Genomic DNA, 20,955 nt, shown 5'->3' with positions numbered 1-20,955 from the left:
AAACAGAGAGGATTGTTTTTGAAACTTTTGAATAGTGCACCTGACTTAAAGCTTTCAAAATCTCGGTTGATTCAGAATCTCGATTGATTTGTTTACTATCTGCTGCTTTATAATATTTTCCAAGAATTATTAGCAAAGTCTTAAATAATTAAAAGTGATAAACGTTGTCAATTTTTTCTCGCATTATCCCTTTATCTTTATCAAATTTGAAGTGAGACCCCAATTTTATCTCTTTTGCTTCTACAAAGAAGGATTTTTCTTTCAATAGTTTTTTCAGCTGATATTGGGAGGAAGAATTTTTTGGAAATGGGTCTCTCAAATTATTCAACTGCGTCAAAGGTTCATCTGGATTTGTAATATTTGTTGAAAAGTTTTTTGCCATTTCAATTATAGTGTTACCTAACGCATTAGCAGACGATAAAATTTCATTTGATTTTGATAAGGAAATTCCACGTGACATTTGCAACGATTTTAAAAAAGCTAACTTGTAATCGTCATTAATTTCTTGAATGACTCGAAGGGAAAATACTTCAGGAAAACTTGTTTCATTGTCATTGATTTCATCAGAAAAAATATAATCAACTTGTCTTGAAGTTTTTTGAATTACAGGGCAAACTTTTCTTAGGACGTGTTTTCGAAGATTTTCCGAGTCAGTAAAAATCATTGAACGTAAAGGACACTTTAACCTTACCTTCCCTGTTGAGACCTCGTGTAATACTCTAATGTGGCACCAGTACTCTTTAAAACTACTGAAATTACTTCCGCAAAAACTACACTTAAAATTCGGACCTAACTCTAGTCTACTAACCTCTCTAGCTGCTGTAATTAACTTAAATCTGTGGCCAACTGATGGCACAATTTCAGCAAACAAACGTTCTTCCACTGATCCAGCGGCACCGTTAAGAAACTTTAAGAAAACTGTGTCGTCAACATCGTTCTCTATAAAAAAAATAAGCCAAATAAACATCTTAATTGCTAACTATGCAAAAATAAGATCAAATCACAAAAAATAAAAAGAATATAACTTTACCTTTGAACTTCTCTGCATACTGGGTTAAACCGGTAGCTTCTATCGTTCATCCAGAAAGTACTGAGCAAGGGAATTCTCGGGAGGTGAAATGGCCGACCTCTCCATAAGCTATAACATGTAAAGTTTCGAAATTAATTGCACGGTCATTTCTTGATGGATTTTAATAATGGCGCCCGTTTTGGAAACCTTGGACCTTGGGGAGAAATATATATTTTCAGATTTTTCAAATTCTGCCCCACCCCCTCGAAATCTAGGTCACAAGGTCAAAAAACAAGTAACATTTCTTTATCGGATTTTAAAATTTTACGACTGGATTCGACGGACCTGGGGATAAATTCTTGGCGAAAATAGTCAGATCATCATATTCAGCGACTAGTAGGCCGCACCCCCTGCTTTGGAGTCATTGTGGGGGTGGTAAAATGTCAAATCAACACACTTAATTTAGTAAAAAAATTTCCCCCCACCGTAGTTTCCGAAATTCAACGTGGCCATATACGTAATCTTACCAAGGCCCCCTATGTGAACGAGATTCCATTGTCGTAGACCCCATGGCGACAGGGGGTGTGGTTATCGGCGCTTCTGCCAATACCTTACGAATGCACGCCATGCGACATATCATTTTTCTCAGGCGGGTAAGGAGATTTCAGTGGCGTATTTCAAATTTCAATATGCCACACCCCCTGCGGGTGTGGCTATCGGTATCCAATGGATAAATTTAAACCTGGTCATGTGACATATCAATTTTCTCAGCTCGCCAAGGGGATTTCAGTGACGTAGTTAAAATTTAGTAAACCACACCCCCTGGGGGCGTGGCCGTCGGTATGCAGTGAATCAACTTAAACCTGGTCTTGCAACATATCAATCTTCTTAGGACGTTAGCTAGATTTCAGTGGTATAGTTAAAATTTAAAAAGCCACACCCCCTGTGGGTGGGGTTATAAGTATTCGGTGAATCTAACTAAACCTGGTCATGTGACATATCAATTTTCTCAGCTCGCCGGGTGGAATATCACTGACGTAGTGAAAATTTAGTAAGCCACACCCCTTGGGGGTGTGGCCGTTGGTATGCAGTGAATCAACTTAAACCTGGTCTTGCAAGATATCAAACTTCTTAGGACGTCAAGTAGATTTCATTGACGTAGTTTAAGTTTAAAAAGACACGCCCCCTGTGGGTGTGGTTATAAGTATTCGGTGAATCTACCTAAACCTGCTCATGGCTGTTGTCTCAGCTCGCCAAAGCGACCACGACGGAAGGCTTCATAAATGCTAAACCACGCCCCCTGTGGGTGTGGTTGTTGGCTTCCGGTGGAAATTCCGGTGGAAATTCCATTGCGAAACAATGTCATGTGATCTGCAAATTTTCCCACCACCTCAGGTCGATCAAAGTTACGTAATTCAAACTTAAAATACCACGCCCAAAATGGGTGTGGTTTAAACATATGTGCAAATCTTGGAAACCAGATAATGCGAATTGCGAAATAATCAGTAGCATGGAATTCATCGCTAAGGTAACCACCCAAGTACGACGACCACAACCCCTGGTGGTGTGGTTTCCATTTTAAGTTTTCTTGAAAGTGATGACCATGGAGGTATAAAAATGACGCTTTATTATGAGTCATCTGAAATGGCTTCGACAATCTCGAAAAGTCGTTGCCGTCAACAAACCGGGACGCAGTTCGCGAATTTTAATTATTTTGCAAAATGATGGAGATGCTGCATTAAATATTTAAAAAATGGCTTTTCACATCGGTTGGTTTTGTAGAAGTTGAGCAGTCCAGCCCAATTGGAGGCGTGACTTTGATTGAATTACATAACTTTGATCGCCGTAACGAGCTTGGAAAATTTACACGCGGCGTGATGACTTGTTTCGCCAACCTTGGCAAGCTGACAAACCTGATATGCCGCATGGCCCACTTGAAGTAGATTCCCTGGATACGGATAGCCACACCGGCAGGGGGTGTGGCTTTTTACATTTTAACTATACCACTGAAATCTACTTAACGTCCTAAGAAGTTTGATATATCACACGACCAGGTTTAAGTTGATTCACTGCATACCAACGGCCACACCCCCAAGGGGTGTGGCTTACTAAATTTTCACTACGTCAGTGATATTCCACCCGGCGAGCTGAGAAAATTGATATGTCACATGACCAGGTTTAGTTAGATTCACCGAATACTTATAACCCCACCCACAGGGGGTGTGGCTTTTTAAATTTTAACTATACCACTGAAATCTAGCTAACGTCCTAAGAAGATTGATATGTTGCAAGACCAGGTTTAAGTTGATTCACTGCATACCGACGGCCACGCCCCCAGGGGGTGTGGTTTACTAAATTTTAACTACGTCACTGAAATCCCCTTGGCGAGCTGAGAAAATTGATATGTCACATGACCAGGTTTAAATTTATCCATTGGATACCGATAGCCACACCCGCAGGGGGTGTGGCATATTGAAATTTGAAATACGCCACTGAAATCTCCTTACCCGCCTGAGAAAAATGATATGTCGCATGGCGTGCATTCGTAAGGTATTGGCAGAAGCGCCGATAACCACACCCCCTGTCGCCATGGGGTCTACGACAATGGAATCTCGTTCACATAGGGGGCCTTGGTAAGATTACGTATATGGCCACGTTGAATTTCGGAAACTACGGTGGGGGGAAATTTTTTTACTAAATTAAGTGTGTTGATTTGACATTTTACCACCCCCACAATGACTCCAAAGCAGGGGGTGCGGCCTACTAGTCGCTGAATATGATGATCTGACTATTTTCGCCAAGAATTTATCCCCAGGTCCGTCGAATCCAGTCGTAAAATTTTAAAATCCGATAAAGAAATGTTACTTGTTTTTTGACCTTGTGACCTAGATTTCGAGGGGGTGGGGCAGAATTTGAAAAATCTGAAAATATATATTTCTCCCCAAGGTCCAAGGTTTCCAAAACGGGCGCCATTATTAAAATCCATCAAGAAATGACCGTGCAATTAATTTCGAAACTTTACATGTTATAGCTTATGGAGAGGTCGGCCATTTAGCCTTTTGGATTTATTAACATTGGCCGATGCTCAATACTTTTAAGATGCACCATAGAGCTTTTTCCAATCGCTGAGTCATTTTTTTGTAAATTTCAAAAAAAGAGAAATTTATTTACTCTTGTTTCTCTTCTGAATGGTTGTAACCAACTGGCGGCATACCTGTGGCTGAAAAACATGCCAAGTGGGGAGAGTTGATTTTATACAACTGTGGAGTAAAAATTTATCAACCTTTGGGCATTTATCACCCAACATTGTTAAATTTTATCTTTACTCAACAAAAAAGTTAAATTTTGTTCCATGTTGATTAAAACTTGCTTTACTCAACTTTGTTGTATAAATTTTACTCTTTTGAAGTTTAAATTTTGTCCAACTTTGTACAAAACTTTACCAACTTCGCTTTACTCAACTAGATTTACTCAACTTTATTTAGAGTGTTTGCCTCACCATATGGTTTATTTTACCGAAACTCAGGTATTTGTGGGCTGTGTCATTTCCACTAAATGATCGTGCCACCATATACATATGTATGTATCTATTAGTTGCCAATAGCAATATAAGCCTCCTCGATATCAATTAATCCTACCCCTTACTATACATACTCTGATGAAAGATGCTATCGCCAGCCCTGGAATAAAATAGATCAGTTCACTGTGAATCTATTTATACTAACTTCTGACAGAGGAAAAATATTTTGAATTGAATTTTGAACTGAATTTTGAATTGAATTTTGAATTGAATTTTGAATTGAATTTTGAATTGAATTTTGAATTAAATTTTGAATTGAATTTTGAATTGAATTTTGAATTGAATTTTGAATTAAATTTTGAATTGAATTTTGAACTGAGTTTAAATATTCTAATGATCTGATATGCAATCTTACGTACTAACAATCCGTTAAGCAGGTTCCACGATCTACTAAACCCATGTTATGAGGCAATTGAAATTCTCCCTGTCCGGCTTCTGTCAATAAATAAAATCTAATGTGACAAACAAATGATTACTAACAATTGCATGGGCATTTAACTAATTTTTTTACAATTTATCGGATCACCTGCAACTAATTGCATATATATGGCTGATTAATGTAGATGCTAACATTTTACCCCACTCGGTACGGAAATCTTATTAGGTTAAAGTTTCTTCGACTAGGGTTATTTTTAATCCACCAGACTTTTAAGTAATTGAAATCACATAACTAAATAAATTGAAATCCCAGAACTTGAATTTCCAGTGCTTTAGATTTAAAAATTGTAAAATTGAAATCTGCCAGACTTTTGAAAATCGAACATTTTATTCAACTCAAACAATTTTCCATTAGAAATTGAAGGAAAATTTAAATATACTCAAATATACTTACATATATATTGATTATTAAGTTTGGAAGCTTAAACCGGGTTTCATTAACAAGCTGGTTTCGTCAAAGGCGCTGAAACTAATTCATCACTTTAAAAAGTTATCTTCCCATAAACTTGTCGACATCATACTGCTCGCTCTCATATTTAGCGTTACATCCTTGCACGAAGGACTTTACCACTCGTCCATAAGTCCGTGTCCCACTCATTAGCGCGGAGGTTGAGAAACAAGTCTAGTTTCCGGTGAAATTTTCGTTAAAGAAGCCAGTCCAACTCGATCTTCCCGTTAGAACCAGGTAATCAGGACGAAATCCAACACTCTAAATAAATTTGATTAAAATTTACTCAATTTTGAGTAAAATTTCCACCAAAGCAACTATTGAGTAAAATTTACCCTGAGAAAGGTAAAATTTACTCAAGGTTGAAAGATTTTTGCTCAACCTCGAGTAAATTTTACCTTTGTCAGGGTAAATTATACTCAATGGTTGCTTTGGTGGCAATTTTACTCAAGTTTATTTACAGTGAAGCCGAGGACCCGCTATAAATTGAGATGGAAGGTGTCGTGGTGTCCAAGGGGCCAAGATATTTCAAAGACAGGGTCGATGAGAGTGTTCCGTTTACGCAGAGTAGTTCGCCATTTAAAGAAGTATCGTAGAATGACTCCGATACGAGGTAATTCGATTCATTGAAACCGCGCCAACTGCACGAGTATAAAATTTTAGTTGTCCTCCCTACTTTTGGAGATGGGTTATTTATTTTTAATTATCAAACATTTGAGAACGTTAAATAACTAGGATTGTCGATGTCATGAAATTCATTCAAGTTTATAAAGAATCCTTACATTTTCACATGCATACATTTAATGAGGAATGAATAAATTATTCATTAAATATTCAACAATTGAATGAACATTAGATGAATATTTTGTTCTGATTTTTGAATAAATGAATATTGAATGAATATCTATTAAATTCGTGTGCATGAATAATGAATGAATATTTTTTTCATGATTCATTATTTACTGAATGTTTAATACATAGGGAAAGTTGAGAAATTCATCTAATACTGTGCATCTTGAATAAAATGAGTAAATGTTGAATAATTAATGAATATTTTTTTACAAATTATGAATTAGTGAATAAGGAACGAATATTTTTTTTCAAGACTTTGAATGAATAAATATTTTTTTTTGAATATGTACATATGTATGCTTACAATCCCTTAAGACACCATGATTTGACGTCCCTCAGTAAGGGCGAGTAATACGTGAGATCTGGTTCTTTGCTTCGGAATCGAAATGCATTCCCACCTGAGCCAACTTCCGTGTAGAAGGTCACCTCCTGGATGAAACCGAGGGATAGAGAGATGCATGTTGCAAAGGGAATTAATCGGAGCAACATTGTGAGAAAGAAGAATGCGATATGATGGGCTTTGCCAAGATCGATTGTACTCGAAATTTTTGTAATCTTGTTGCCATGGAGAATTTTACGCAGTTTTACCTGTATGTTGTACTGGTTGTGATGATACCATGCATCATTACAGTGATATTTATATGTATGATTTGCCTTTTAGTGTAGTCGATTAGGGTTGCTAAAACAGTTTTAAATGATTTATAACAAAGTCGTTTGTGTATTATCAGTTGTCTCCAATGTAATATGTAATTAATTAGTATTTTATCACCTAACATGGATTGAGCTGCTAGATAACAGGTAAAACATATTTTTTCACGGGGCAAAATTGATACTGAATAACATATGTCTTTTTTGGCATGAAGTTGCTAAATATTTTCACCTATGCTCTGTTCAATAATGTATTTATTTTATTTATTCTTACAATTTCGCAATTATCAATATTATACAAGCATATTTACATAATGTACAAAGGCTGTTGGTTATGATGCAATAAATCAATTATTATTATTATGATTTTAGAATTGCCCTTAGGCCTTTTTAGAATTTTGTGTACAGTTAGGTCTATTAAAAATTAAGCATGGACATAGACACCGACATGTAAGTGGTATTCAAAAATAAAGGAAATGGATATACGCCTTTGTCAATTCATTTATCGAATTTAGAAATTCCTGATGAAGGAATAAGCCTTCCGAAATCTAGTGTCAATTTTACAATCAATACAATGCCTTCAGAATCCATGCATTCTTCTTCAAAATATGATACACACTTTTGGGTTAATATTATGTTAATATTATTACGTGTTAGTTTTTGCACAAATACATAATTCATAAATGATAATATTACTATCGAAGTTTACGTTTTTTTCATTATTTATTTAGCACCTACGGTATACAAAAAATATAACGATAAACTAATTCATCATTCGTTTAATCATATATGTCTAAATACGGATCGCTATAATTATAATTATAGCGATCCGTATGTGTACATACACCATACATATTTACAGTAATACATATGTATGTATATGTATTAATTGAGGTTAAACTGCTAGTTTAGTTTGACTAACTACGCTTTTCCATGTAGCCATCCAATTAATTTATGCAAACTACAATGCTTGATTTATACTTTCAATTCATAAGTAATTCACCCTGTTTTAAATCGTATGAAAAAACATTCGTTTGTCCTCTCACTTGACGTTTGAGTACTAATACGAAATTGCGAGCTTGACGAGATGAAAGCTTATGTAAATATGTATGACTTTGTATAAATTGCAGGAGGACGATTTCTTTTACAATGCAGGAATAAATACAGCCATTTTTTATAGTTTTTTTTATCCATTATATGTACATATGTATGTATCATATTTAAGTGTGCATTTTTACCTGGTTTGGAAGCATTCGGTGAGACACTACATAGACACATATTGATATTTATAGGATGCAAAACTGCAATAAAAAAGGTCTGATGACAATTCAATTCCATCACTACCAATGGGTTGAATATAGATATTTATTGACGTCAAATATTTATATTGACTTAATTTGCTCCTAAGCTACGCATGTATGAAGCAGATAAATTGTAAAATCTTGGCAATAAAGAGGATGACGGGTGAGACAATGCATTAAAAAGGTAAATGGTAAAATCTTATCATGACGGGTGAGACAATCAATATAAAAGAAATACTCTTTGCCGTTCAACCAGTCATTCTTAAAAGTTTAGTTTGCCAAGCAGATTTCAATCGCTATTTACCCACAAACTAGGATGAAATCCTATGTCGCTGCTGTCTTACTTGGTTTCCTCGTAGTGGCCATATTCGCGGAAGAACGCCAGGAATCAAATTCTGCCGAATTTCTTACAAGGGAAACCTCCGAGGTACCGGTTGAATCCAGGGTTCCCACCTATACCAAAATGATCACAATATGCGATTTATGACGTAAAGTGAAGGAATTTACGTGCAAAAATCACTTTTCGTCAATCTGTGACGATATTTGTGACGAGCGTGTGAGCACGGATAGCATAGAGTTTCGTCGTGAGACATCCGGCGGAGATGCTGGCTGAACACATGATCGTGTTTATAAATATATCATTTTTATTACAAACCCCAATTTTCATTGAATTTTTAAAATTCTTATTCATAATGACAAACTTAATTCTAATTTTTGAGACTGTGTTGAAATTGGCAAAATGGTAAATTTGGAACCAACGGTAGACCAACAAATAAATCGTCCTAAATTTAAACATAGCAAAAAGTGTTTTCATTTATGGAATAAATTGTTAAATTCTGGGACTGATTTTGAAGCGATATGCACATTAAAATGTGACATATGTAGATGATTACTTAAATACATATAAACATGTACATAAAGATACATTTTAAAATGTTCACGAATTGTTATTCTCATCAACATGTGAAAGTGCGAAATGGATTTATGTATTTCCAATGGAAAGTTTCATCAAATGTGCAATGTGATCTATTTAATTTGCAACTGTGTCGACCACATTTTTGTTGAATACCACCATCACCCACTAACTAATAAGGACACTAATTCACATCCACATGATTTTGTTCGAGTTTTAAATAAAGTAAAATTATATTAATTAATGAAGAATTTTAATAAAGCGAGAGGTCTTTGCAATATCCGAGTCGCACGCTTCGTCGTCTGAATCCACTCTCAACGGTGGTCACACGCTCGTCACAAATATCGTCACAGATTGACGAAAAGTGATTTTTGCACGTAAATTCCTTCACTTTACGTCATAAATCGCATATTGTGGTCATTTTGGTATAGGTGGGAACCCTGGATTCAACCGGCACCTCGGAGGTTTCCCTTGTTAGTGATAACTCCCCAATGAATGAAATTAATTCGTCCATCGTGGGTAACTCGGATGCTGCTTCAGGTATTTGTATAACAGATACGCATAAATATTATATTTATTACTATGTAATATTATATTCTACGATGAGGGTATTAATTATTTTTTCGTATCCATAGTATCGTAAAATGGTTCACGAAAAAACGAGGGGTGGTAAAAATTGTAACGCGATTTTCGACGACAAAATCTAACGAGGCATACAAAAGTAATTTTACGGTACTAACGTTACGAAACGTTAGAAATTATGAATATCATCAACATATTGGGTTGGGGCGCCCAAAATCGGAAGATTTTGAAAACCGGTTTTCGATGATTCCGATTTTTGAAATTGTGATAAACCCTGTTTTAGATTAATGGGATTTTGGAAAATTTTAGGAAACCGGTTTTCGATTTGCACTAAAACCGATTTTAAAAATCGGGTTTCAACGCAAATTTAAAAAAAGCTTCCAAATATAATAACAAGAAATTGAATGCAAAATTAACATTAAATGTAAACTTGGGAATAAGGAATTGTAGAACAATTAATTCTTATATTAACAATAGGAAACATTAAATACTAGTTTCAAAACATTTTATTTTATTCTATTTTATTCTATTTTACTTTATTTTAGTAAGTTTTCGACTGTGTAAAAACCGGTGAAACAAATGGTAAAACCGATTTTTTATAAAACCGTTTTTTGGGAAATCGGAAAAACCGATTTTGGATGCCCTACTCCTAGCATTAATATCTAATAATTTCCGTCTTTTGAGGCTATAAATCTTGTTTCATAATTTCAGTTCGCAACAAGCGGCAGTATTATGGATATGGAAGGGGAGGAAATTGGACACCTCGATGTTGTAATTATGGATATAATTTCTCGCCGGGCTGCCAATACAACGGTTTTTGGAATGCAAATAATAATCCTTACTGTCGTGGTTATGGTTATGGTAGAGGTGAGAGATTTAACACTTGAATTATAATTTATTTAATTATACTTTTTCGTCGTTTCCTGGTGCAGGCGGATACAACCGAGGTTATAACCGTGGTGGTTACAACAATGGAGACGATTCCGTTGGCTGTACCTACGCTGGCCAAGCCAATTGTTATGGGAATCAAATCTGAAGTGTGAGTATTACCTAGGCCAGGAATGTCTCAATATTGCAATTATTAATTTATGTATACCACTTCTGTTCGCCCAATATTATTAGTCGCAAGAGGGCCCGATAATTTTTCTGAGTATTTTATTTGTCCATATATATATGTACATATTACTTAAATCCTAGGATATCTATGGCAGGCAGTGGTGGCCGAGTGGTCATCACACTGTGCTTCAAGCCGAATGGAGGTTCTGGGTTCAATTCCCAGTACTAGCAGAGAGTTTTTTCCCTTGTGGTTTTCCTCTCTGACTTGTTGCACAGGTCTGTGCGGTGTCCATTGCACTACGGGCACCATAGTTAGGAACCTGAGACCATCTATTTCTCACTTATGTGAGGTTTGGTTCACTTGTAATTCAAATGTAATGGCTAAAATTGGGAATCAATAAAGACGACCTTATTTTAAATAATTTCATCATTGGCAACAATAGCAAAACTGTTGGAAAATAAAGATACGAGGATGGTTTACAAATTTCTATTCAGAAAATTTTATTTTAACTGCCAGGTAATCTTTCAGAATTTTTTCAGACTAATAAGACTTGATAAACGGTAGCGTAATTTTTGTAGTAGTTTGAAACCAAACCAATAACAATAAAATATTTTATCACCGAAAAATTAAAGAAGAATTACATATTAAGAAAAATCCAGCCAGCATGAATATACAGGATGGAAAACGAATAAATTCTATCTGCTTACCAGTGATCCTTCCCCTCATATTTAAAATCCCCATAAATTTTCCAGGGAAACATTGTAATTTTGTAGTCAAAAAAATTTTTTGAAGTGATATTCCGACAGAAAAATAATTGGAAATTTATACCCTCATGAAGACAATGTTTGTTGTAGAAAGCTTTGTCAAGTTGAAATAAAAGTGTAAAGTTTTTTAAAGTCCAGTCCTTATAACAGTTTGAAAATCGTTTTAAATAAAAATACTGTTAAATGAAAGCCTCCAGAAACAGTTGAAGTATGTATATCCTCTCACCAAAATGTGCTTCTTATATTTTGTTAAATTGTATATTTTTCCCTGAACTTGCACCATTGAAAAAATTTAGCTTGTTGGTGAATAGATTCCAAACAGTATGAAAACAAATTTATATCTCGCATAACCGACGAGGAGAGCCCTTTCATTGGGGGTAGTTTAGGGTAGTTGAGATGAGTTGGCCTAAAATGCACTATAATTATGCACCAAGTTATGCAAAATTTAATTTTTTATCATTTTTGGACTCCCAGATAAATTAGGGTCGGAATGGTATAAGTTTCAAATAACAGAAAAATTTCGACTTTTTTAAAGTTTAGCGTCAAATTAAACAGGTAGAAATTTTTGTAGTTATTTGACACTTGTACCATTCCGACCCAAACTTATCTTGGAGTCCAAAAATGCTAAAAAATTAAATTTTGCATAACTTGGTGAATAGTTATAGTGCATTTAAGGCTAACTCATCTCAACCCATTTAAAACTCACCGGCATCACTAATTGGGGGTATTCATCACTAGTCTGCATCGTTAGTAAGTCATTAACAAATTAAAGTTTGTATAATAGCTCTCTCGAATTTTTTTCCTGGCAAAATCATCTGCCATCTACAAGATGACATCTTGGTATCTCCAGGTTTAGTTTAAGTTAGCAAAATATATTTCAAAAAATTTGTTGCAATGCAAACATGCGAATCTGAAATGAATCCACAAACTGTGTCGATATTCATAAAACCTGAAATGCTTCATGGGTACGTCAACAAATTTGAATTTGGTTATATTTACTTATTTAGTAAAATTTGGCGAACTATAAATAACGCATTGCACATAATTTGCGGATTATTTTCAGAGAACGAGCTCTTCTTCCCCGTTTAGAACGGTTTATATTTATATGTCCGACTCCACTCACAACCCTGGGGTGGATCTAAACCCAAGACTTAAATAAATAAATATTCTCAATTTTTGTTACACAGCATGTGTAACAAAATTCACTTACAATGAGGAGGTGTGAGGTGGTTATCGCCGATCTCCACCGGACTAATTTTAAATTGTTCACGCTCAAAAATAAGTGGACCCGTATTTTTTCGTTTTTCTGAATGGTCATGTTTACGCCTGTGGCGGAATTTTCAAAAAAAATTTCAGCCAAAATTCGAATTTTTAAAAACGCTGTAACTTTTAGAATTTTAACCCGATTTCAAAAAATAAACCCATTTTTTGGTCAGAATTACATCTCTGAAAATATAAAAATTCATTTTTAAAAAATTTTAATTTTCAAAAAATTATCGTTTTTTGGGTTTACAAAGACTCAGAAATAGCATGAAAATAGCAAATTTTTAAAATTTTAAAAAATGAATTTTTATATTTTCAGGGATGAAATTCTGAACTCAAATTGGGTTTATTTTTTGAAATCGGGTTTAAAATTCTAAAAGTAACAGCGTTTTTAAAAATCCGAATTTTGGCTGAAATTTTTTTGAAAATTCCGCAAAACGACGTGAACACGCCCATTCAGGAAAATGAAAAAATACGAGTCCATTTATTTTTGAGGGTGAACAATTTAAAATAGTCCGGTGGATATCGGCGATAACCACCTCACACCATCGCATTGTTAGACATTTACATTAATTATGTGTGCATTCAGTCTTTCGCATAGGTAAATGGTCGCGATAGGTGCGTGTGCATGAGCATTTGCTATTTTTTCATACATACATGAATAAGCTATGGATTGTGAATGTTTATGTAAAGTATGCATATTTGTCAGTAAGTAGTCGTGACAAGTGGTGGCGAAAGTTTGTGTTCTTTCGTCAAGGGCCATACCACGTTGAATACACCAGTTCTCGTCCGATCACTGAAGTTAAGCAACGTCGGGCCCGGTTAGTACTTGGATGGGTGACCGCTTGGGAATCCCGGGTGCCCTTGGCGTAACATTTTTTGGCAGATTTTTACACTGGTGGTACTGGGATTAATAATTTAAAACATTTAAAACACTTGGCGTTAAAAATCTTTTTCGTTGCTCAATTTTTTATGGACTAGCGTGACTGACGAGGTATAATTTTACACATAAATATCGGATAAAGTGTAGCCACTAGATGTGTATGTATGCGCTTTTTTGATTCCCTAGGAAATAAATAAATGATGAAGTACTAAACCGTCAAAAACCGACATCGGACTCAGATTACTTGATTTCTCACCGAGTTATGCACATCATTTCTTTCAGTCATCACTATATATCGTCGTCATGAACAAAATCAAAGGTCGATCGACCAATTATTTAGACCAGACCAGGCGGACAAAGGACATCATCATGTGCTCACAAATTTGCAGTTAAGTTAATTAATGATTGTGTTCTTTGTGATTGAAGTATCACTCAGACAAGTTCTGACATATTCAATTTGAGATAAGTTTATAAATTAGATAGATAAGCTCAACAGTGCCACGTACATATTTATGTCAACTGATTACATATTATTAATATACGTGTACTGAGCAGCATATTTAAGGTGAGCTGCACTCATTAAAAACGTTATAGTTTCACTTTCAGTTAGACAGTCAACACGCTAAAATCTACCCGTATTTAATTGCGTTTGCATTTTTTGCAAGGATGGAGATTGCCGCATTCCTTCTCGGAAGTGTGGCTCTTATGATCCAACTATTTGCAAAACAGGCCGAAATCGCGGATATTGCGAAAACCACGATAGAACTGGAAAATGACTCGAGCTTACCTCTACCCAAAACTTACGACTTCATAATTGGTAAATTTATTTATAAGTTTTTTAATGTTTTAATTTCTAATCGTTTTTGTTTTCTCCGACAGTCGGAGCCGGAACGGCGGGTTGCTTACTGGCCGGGAGATTATCAGAAAAATTCTCCGTCCTACTTTTGGAGGCTGGTGGATCTCCTCCCCCAGCAGCGGCGGTCCCATTTTTCTCTGGAACTGTAGGCAGCGATCCAGATATTAATTATTTTTTTAAGACGGTCGACATGACGTATGGAGGGGTAAGAAAAATTAATGAAAATGACCCAGCAGGTTTCTAAATAGTTTCTAAACACTTTATCAATTTAAGGTGGCGACTGTTCACACGGGCAAAATGTTGGGAGGGTCGGGATCTCACAATGATTTGGTGCACAATCGTGGCAGTCCGAAAGATTACGATAACGTTGCCCAGCTCCTAAATGACAGCAGCTGGGAATATGAAAATGTTGTGGAATTTTTCAAAAAAACTGAAACCTGGCAGAGAACACAGCATTCAGAGGAAGATTTTTAGAGTAAGTAAATTTAAAAATCTATATTATAAGCTGGTAATGTCTGTCGGCAACGGAAGTGAAAGCAAATGTTCCGCAACTGAAGTGAAAGTAAAGAAAGGCAAGTTTCGAATGGCGCGAAAAGTCATTTGCTTTGACCTCTTTTGCCGATAGACATTGCCAGCTTATAGTTCACGCCGGGTGGGAGACGGGCTTATACGCTAGTATGTTATAAGCACGAAGCATCAAATTAAAAATTTATTTAGGATACTACGGAAATTTATTTAGGAAATTTATTTATTTTGTAACAACTTTAGGATACTACGGAACCGATGGACCAATTGTCGTTCAATCGGTGGAATTTCCCATTCTTCCAATTTGGTTTGAGGCTGGAAGGGAATTGGGATATAAAATTGGCGATCCAAACGGATATCAAACTGAAAGTGAGTATTTATCTAATACGGAAATTTTGCAAAACGTCAAATTTGGTGTCAAGTTTTTCGCAAAATTTCAAAACCATATTTTATGCAAATTTCCTGTCAGGTTTCCAACCATCCAACACACCAACGCGTAATGGGCAGAGGAGCAGCACATATGCCGAATTTGTGAAGCCTTACGAAAATACGAGAGAAAATTTAACCGTGGTCCGATACGCGAACGTTTCTGAGGTGATAATTTCATTTTTTTTATCATTATAAGTTTCCGACCGAAAATTTGCTTTCGTCAAAATCAGGTTTTACTGAATGCTAACAATGAAGCCTACGGCGTGGCATACACGCGTCATGGACATCCTCAAATAAGTTACGCGTCCAAAGAAGTTATCGTGAGCGCTGGGGTTTTCTCAACACCGTTGCTTCTCATGAAATCTGGAATCGGACCAATTGAAACTTTGGAGGCTGCAGAGGTAAAAAACCTATCAGCACAGCTTTGCTCAGCCCGAGCAAGGAGTGATTAGTAAACCCATGTTTGTCAGAATATTATACCATTTTTCACTAGTTCTTGCATTAACTAACGTCAATTGGTAGTATAACTTTGAACCAAATACCACGAGCACTGGAGGCTGTTCGTATAAAAATTTCGAAATTCAACACTCCTAAATTCTAGTCCTAAGTCATTTTTCGATTCCACACTAAATTTTAGCTGAATATATAAACTCTTAGAAATCGGTATGGGTCACCCCTTAGCGCCTCTCTGGTTACTTTTTGTTCATATTTGACTTCATAGTATTTCATGAGAATCCATTAACTATCACCCTGCCGAATTTCAGCTTCTTACGACGATTTCCAAAAATCGGTATGGGTCACCCCACGGGTCCCTATACACAAAAATTTTACCAATTTCACTTCATATTCTTCCACTAAGGGCCATTAGCAGCCTCTGTACCAAATTTCAGCTCGATTGGATGATTTTGAAAAATCGGTATGGGTCACCCCCTCGGGTACCTCCGGTTGACAAATTTTCCAATTTCACTTCATATTCTTTCATTAGGAGCCATTAGCAACCTCTATGCCAAATTTCAGCTTTCTATGACAATTTTGAAATTTTGGTGCATAATACCCAACCCACTCCCATGACCCCCACCGGTCAACCACTGGACCGATCTCGCCCATCTTCGAACTCGTTTCCTAACTTTGTCCAATATACATATGGTAAAAATTTCAAGTCAATCGGTCAACTCGTTCGAGAGTTATCGAAAGACAGACGGACAGACAGACAGACAGACAGACAGACAGACAGACAGACAGACAGACGGACACGACAATTACATAAGCCCTGGTTCGGGCTAAAAATTGACATTCAGGCGTCCATCAATTGGAATGTTTTGTAAATTTCAATTCATATAAGCAAAGCATATCTGTTCACGTTCACTTAATTATTACGAAATGAAGATTGAATGAGTGAATAATTCATTTAATGAATGAATAATGAATGAATGAATAATGAATGAATAATGCAAAATTTAAAATAAATGCGTGGGTTTTTTATTCATTCATTTTTCTACCTATGTTAAATACATGGGATGAGTGAATGAAGGAATTATTCATTGAGTTAATTAATAATGAATGAATAATTCATTGAATGAATGAATAATTCAACATTTTAAAATAAATGAGTGTGCTTGTTATTCATTTATTTTTCGACCTGCTAAATACATTGGACGAACGAATGCCTGAATTACTCATTCAATGAATGAATAATGAAGGAAAAGATCAAATTCATTTTCGAAGTGAAAGAATTTTGGACCAAGGAAACAAATTGGAACAAGTATGAAGCAAAGTGTTGAAATTTTTCCAGATTCCTGTCAAGGTTCCACTACCCGCTCTCGGTAAAAACGTTTCCGAACACCCAGCCCTCTGGCTTGGACCGTGGTATCCGGAATCTGATAATATTTCCCTGTTTCATCAAGTCATGCATCCAGACGCTACCGAAGCATTTGTTGCACAATATCAGCGTGGCGAAGGACCTCTCGCATATTTTGGTGAAGGTCCACAAATGTTTAAAGTAACGTCAAGGGCACGACCAGATTGGCCAAACTTATCGGTCACCATCCATTTGCAACCGATTCGAAACCCGGGTGATCGCCCCACCGTGTTCTTTTATGTTGTCCCAAGTTTATAAAACCTGGCAAATCAATCAAATTAAGATCCGCCACTTCAAGCGGTGAGAAGATCGTCAACGTGATTGGAATGCGGGAGATATTTCGCCCTTCACCTGCGAGATTAACTGTCTGGTTGGCAATTTCTTCTCTAATCAGGGAAAAATCGTGTATCTTTTCCCGAGGTCGATGCAGAAAAATTCCATGCTCGAGACAATTGGAATTCCGCAGTTCTTGTCGCGCTGCGGGGGAGGAAATCTTTCCCGACAAGAGCTTCAAGGAGGCTGGACTTTCCGGTACCCTTCCCACCCAAGAGAGCAATTTGTGGCAGATCTACATACGACCATAAGACAGTAATTAATTGAAAGAAAAATCGAGAAAGTAATTACTAACTATGTAGATTTTAATTACTTTGTGACAATGTAATTGTAATTAATAATTCATTAAGTGGTAATTAATTAATTAATTAATTACTTCATATGTAAGCAAGTAGTAATTAATTGAAGTAATTAAGCAATACTGGCTAAAATAAGAATTAGTAATAATTCTCGAAGGCAAAAATACCACTTACCAAACCCAAATTCCTTGCCACAACGAGCAAATACCTCTTTTATATTAGAAATTAAAGGAAGTAAATCCTCCATTTCAGTTGGATATTCAAATTAAACAATCACAAACTATTAATTATTTGAAAGTAAATTTAAAATTCAACAAAGCGAAGATAATAAATAATCTAGAGAAAAAAATCTGGAGTTTTTAGTATGTACTTGCAAGTGGAAATAGCAGGGTTCAATTTCTACTTAAAAATGTCTCCCCAGGATTTCTTATCACTAAATGAGTCACAGCCTGTGACTCATGCACGTGAGGGATGCTATTAAACAAAGTGGAGCGAGTAGCAACGTCGAGATGCGAAGGGATGGAAATCATGGAAATGTTTTCCTTTTTCATACATACGTAAATAAAGGGCAATATAAAGAAAAGTCAGGATTTCTCGGCAAACGTTGAGCGAGTAACAGAGACAGTTTGGCGAAAGCCGCTTTGGCGAAAATAAATTTTCGCCAACACGGTAAAAAGATTATCATGAAAATACCGGATGGTGAATTTTTTGTCGCATTTGGCGAAAATGAAAAACTCGTAAAACCACATTTGGCGAAACATAAATTTCACATTCTTTCATGTCAAATACCTTAAAATTAAAAAAATCATGGCGTAAAAAAATGTAGGCGTTCAACGCTGCCCTTGACCATCGCCTCCAAAATTTTAGACGATGTAAATTAATAAATACAAGATTACACGTTGCAGCTTTTGACCCAATGGCACAGTACAAACTGATGGATTGTCAGTATCTCAAAGCAAGAATGAAAAAAGATAACGAAGCAATTGAGTTGTAAATATGTATGTATGTGTCACACACATATTATGAGAACAACTCCACACTTGAGTCCGTACATATGTACATATTTATGGAAGTAGTTGGTTAATCATTAACTCCTCTACTCGACCAGGTTGGATTTCGACTAATGAAATTATGTACGGATGAGTAAGGAACTGTAAAACAAGAATTTATTCACGATGGATTTATTTATCGGAGTCAAACCTTAAATGTGGCATTAAACAATTGGAGGTCCGGGCAAAGGTCCGATTGGTCCTGTATTATTTTAGCCGGGGGTCAGTGGGGTGTGTGTACATATGCAAAGTTGTATTATTTATCAAAGTGAATTTGGTGTTAGATTTCTTTTTCAGATAGACATATCTATCTACATAAGTCTGTTGAGACTTGCTCCTTAAAATAATTTGTGGACGAGATTATAAATAAATAGTAAGGCGGGGGAACTATATAAGTCTGCTGTCGATAGAGTAACTAAATCCTGTACCGGTTGAAAAGTCACGGCCTTTGTAACAAAAAATGTTGCCGACACGGTTAACACTTTTCTGCAGTTGGAAGGCACATGTATTATAGCTAAATAGATTTATTCCCAGGGACATAATTTAAATTCACCTAATTTTTTCCCGCCAGGTCAACAAGGTAAGTATTGGTTTTAGGGCGTCATCAACCTTACCCAGGGCGCCCTCTGTGGCATCCCGTTATGTGGTAAATGTCACAGAAATGTATGGCGCACAAAGTAAACCATACGGTCCAGAGGTTGCCCATGTAATTTGGAAATATTCCACTATGCCCACGCAAGGAGAGATGTTTACCCAACTGATCACGGGCATGGAGGCAAATGGACATTTGACCGGGAGGGAAATCTTTTCCGTTGGGGGAATCATGACACAGGCTGAAGTTCCCGATGACCATCCAGCTTTTTCCTTGATGCCGGAAATGGTCCGGGTCGTCTTGACGATGAATACGTCATGGACGTATCTACATCCTAATGGGACAGGGTATCCGATGAAGTACCATTGGGCGTCGGATCTGCACAGTGGAATCGAACCGTACCGTTTTAGAGCGTCCCCACCCGCGCTTGATGGGGGAACTTGAACTCATGAAGTTCTCCATTGTGTACGGATTCATAGATGGCGTGCAGCAACAACGAATTTATGTTGATCCAGTGACGAGACGTCTCTCGCAAGAATTGCAAGTTGGGAATGATTTCATTTACGACGTGACCCTCAGTCTTGGGCAAGAACTGGATAGGATAAATCTATGGTTCGATATCTATGGATCGACACAGGTCGGGACGCAGGGCACAATGCCAGATTTTTACTTTGAGGCTTGGGTCGCTCTGCAGAGTTCTAACTTTACGGTGGCTGAATTCTGAATTTGTGTTTGATACATATAAAATTTTCTGCTTTGTAATTTGGTGAATAATAAATTTGACGAATTTTACAATTACTTTTACTGCAAATTTGAATAAGGGATCAGTTGCAACTACGAACCATATGAACTAATCCATGCAAAAATTTTTGAAAGTCAAACGCTCTGTATTTGTTTAAAGTTTAAAACTTTTCAATGTCTTCACTCACATGGAACAGTCAATGAACTCACAATATTTTTTGAAAGCTACATATTATGTCCCTCATGAAGGATCCGTTCATATTTCCGGGTAAAATTCATATTTATTTGGTGCCATTGCGTGGCGCTAATTTCGTAAAATTCGTAGGATTTAACATTTCAAACCTCCATAACTTTTGAAATACGTATTAGGTTTTCAAAAAAATTGCATGAAAATAATAACAAAGAGTTAAATTTTCAACGAAAAGTTGAAAACTTTTTTTTAAATTTAGAAATTTCACAGCGTCGAAAAATATAAAAAAATAGTGATTTTTTATTACTATCTTCAATTTTTCTGACCATTTCATTCCAAAAATTT

At 36.1% G+C, this 20,955-nt stretch overlaps 1 protein-coding gene, 1 long non-coding RNA gene and 1 other non-coding gene across 3 annotated transcripts; all 3 read left to right on the top strand.

Annotated features, from left to right (window-relative positions):
• Positions 1–9,480: 9,480 nt before the first annotated feature.
• LOC118438981 lies at positions 9,481–11,259 on the top strand. The gene is made up of 4 exons (XR_004837173.1): positions 9,481–9,729; positions 9,825–9,910; positions 10,483–10,638; positions 10,704–11,259. It is a non-coding gene; the product is annotated as an uncharacterized LOC118438981 (long non-coding RNA).
• A 2,347-nt stretch (positions 11,260–13,606) lies between these two features.
• Positions 13,607–13,725, top strand: LOC118439043. The gene has a single exon (XR_004837205.1). It is a non-coding gene; the product is annotated as a 5S ribosomal RNA (ribosomal RNA).
• A 679-nt stretch (positions 13,726–14,404) lies between these two features.
• Positions 14,405–18,504, top strand: LOC110860082 (oxygen-dependent choline dehydrogenase). Its single transcript, XM_022109147.2, has 7 exons — positions 14,405–14,555; positions 14,618–14,799; positions 14,868–14,940; positions 15,363–15,488; positions 15,589–15,713; positions 15,779–15,949; positions 17,341–18,504. Exons 1-7 carry the CDS (start codon positions 14,405–14,407, stop codon positions 17,662–17,664), a joined length of 1,152 nt encoding a protein of 383 aa, XP_021964839.1. The 3' UTR covers positions 17,665–18,504.
• Positions 18,505–20,955: the final 2,451 nt, after the last annotated feature.

The sequence above is a fragment of the Folsomia candida genome, unplaced genomic scaffold (assembly GCF_002217175.1).
Source record: "Folsomia candida strain VU population unplaced genomic scaffold, ASM221717v1 Fcan01_Sc029, whole genome shotgun sequence".
In the NCBI taxonomy this organism is placed as follows: Eukaryota; Metazoa; Arthropoda; class Collembola; order Entomobryomorpha; family Isotomidae; genus Folsomia; species Folsomia candida.
The sequence above is the reverse complement of the archived record's forward strand: the minus strand, read 5'-3'. Positions and strand labels throughout refer to the sequence as shown.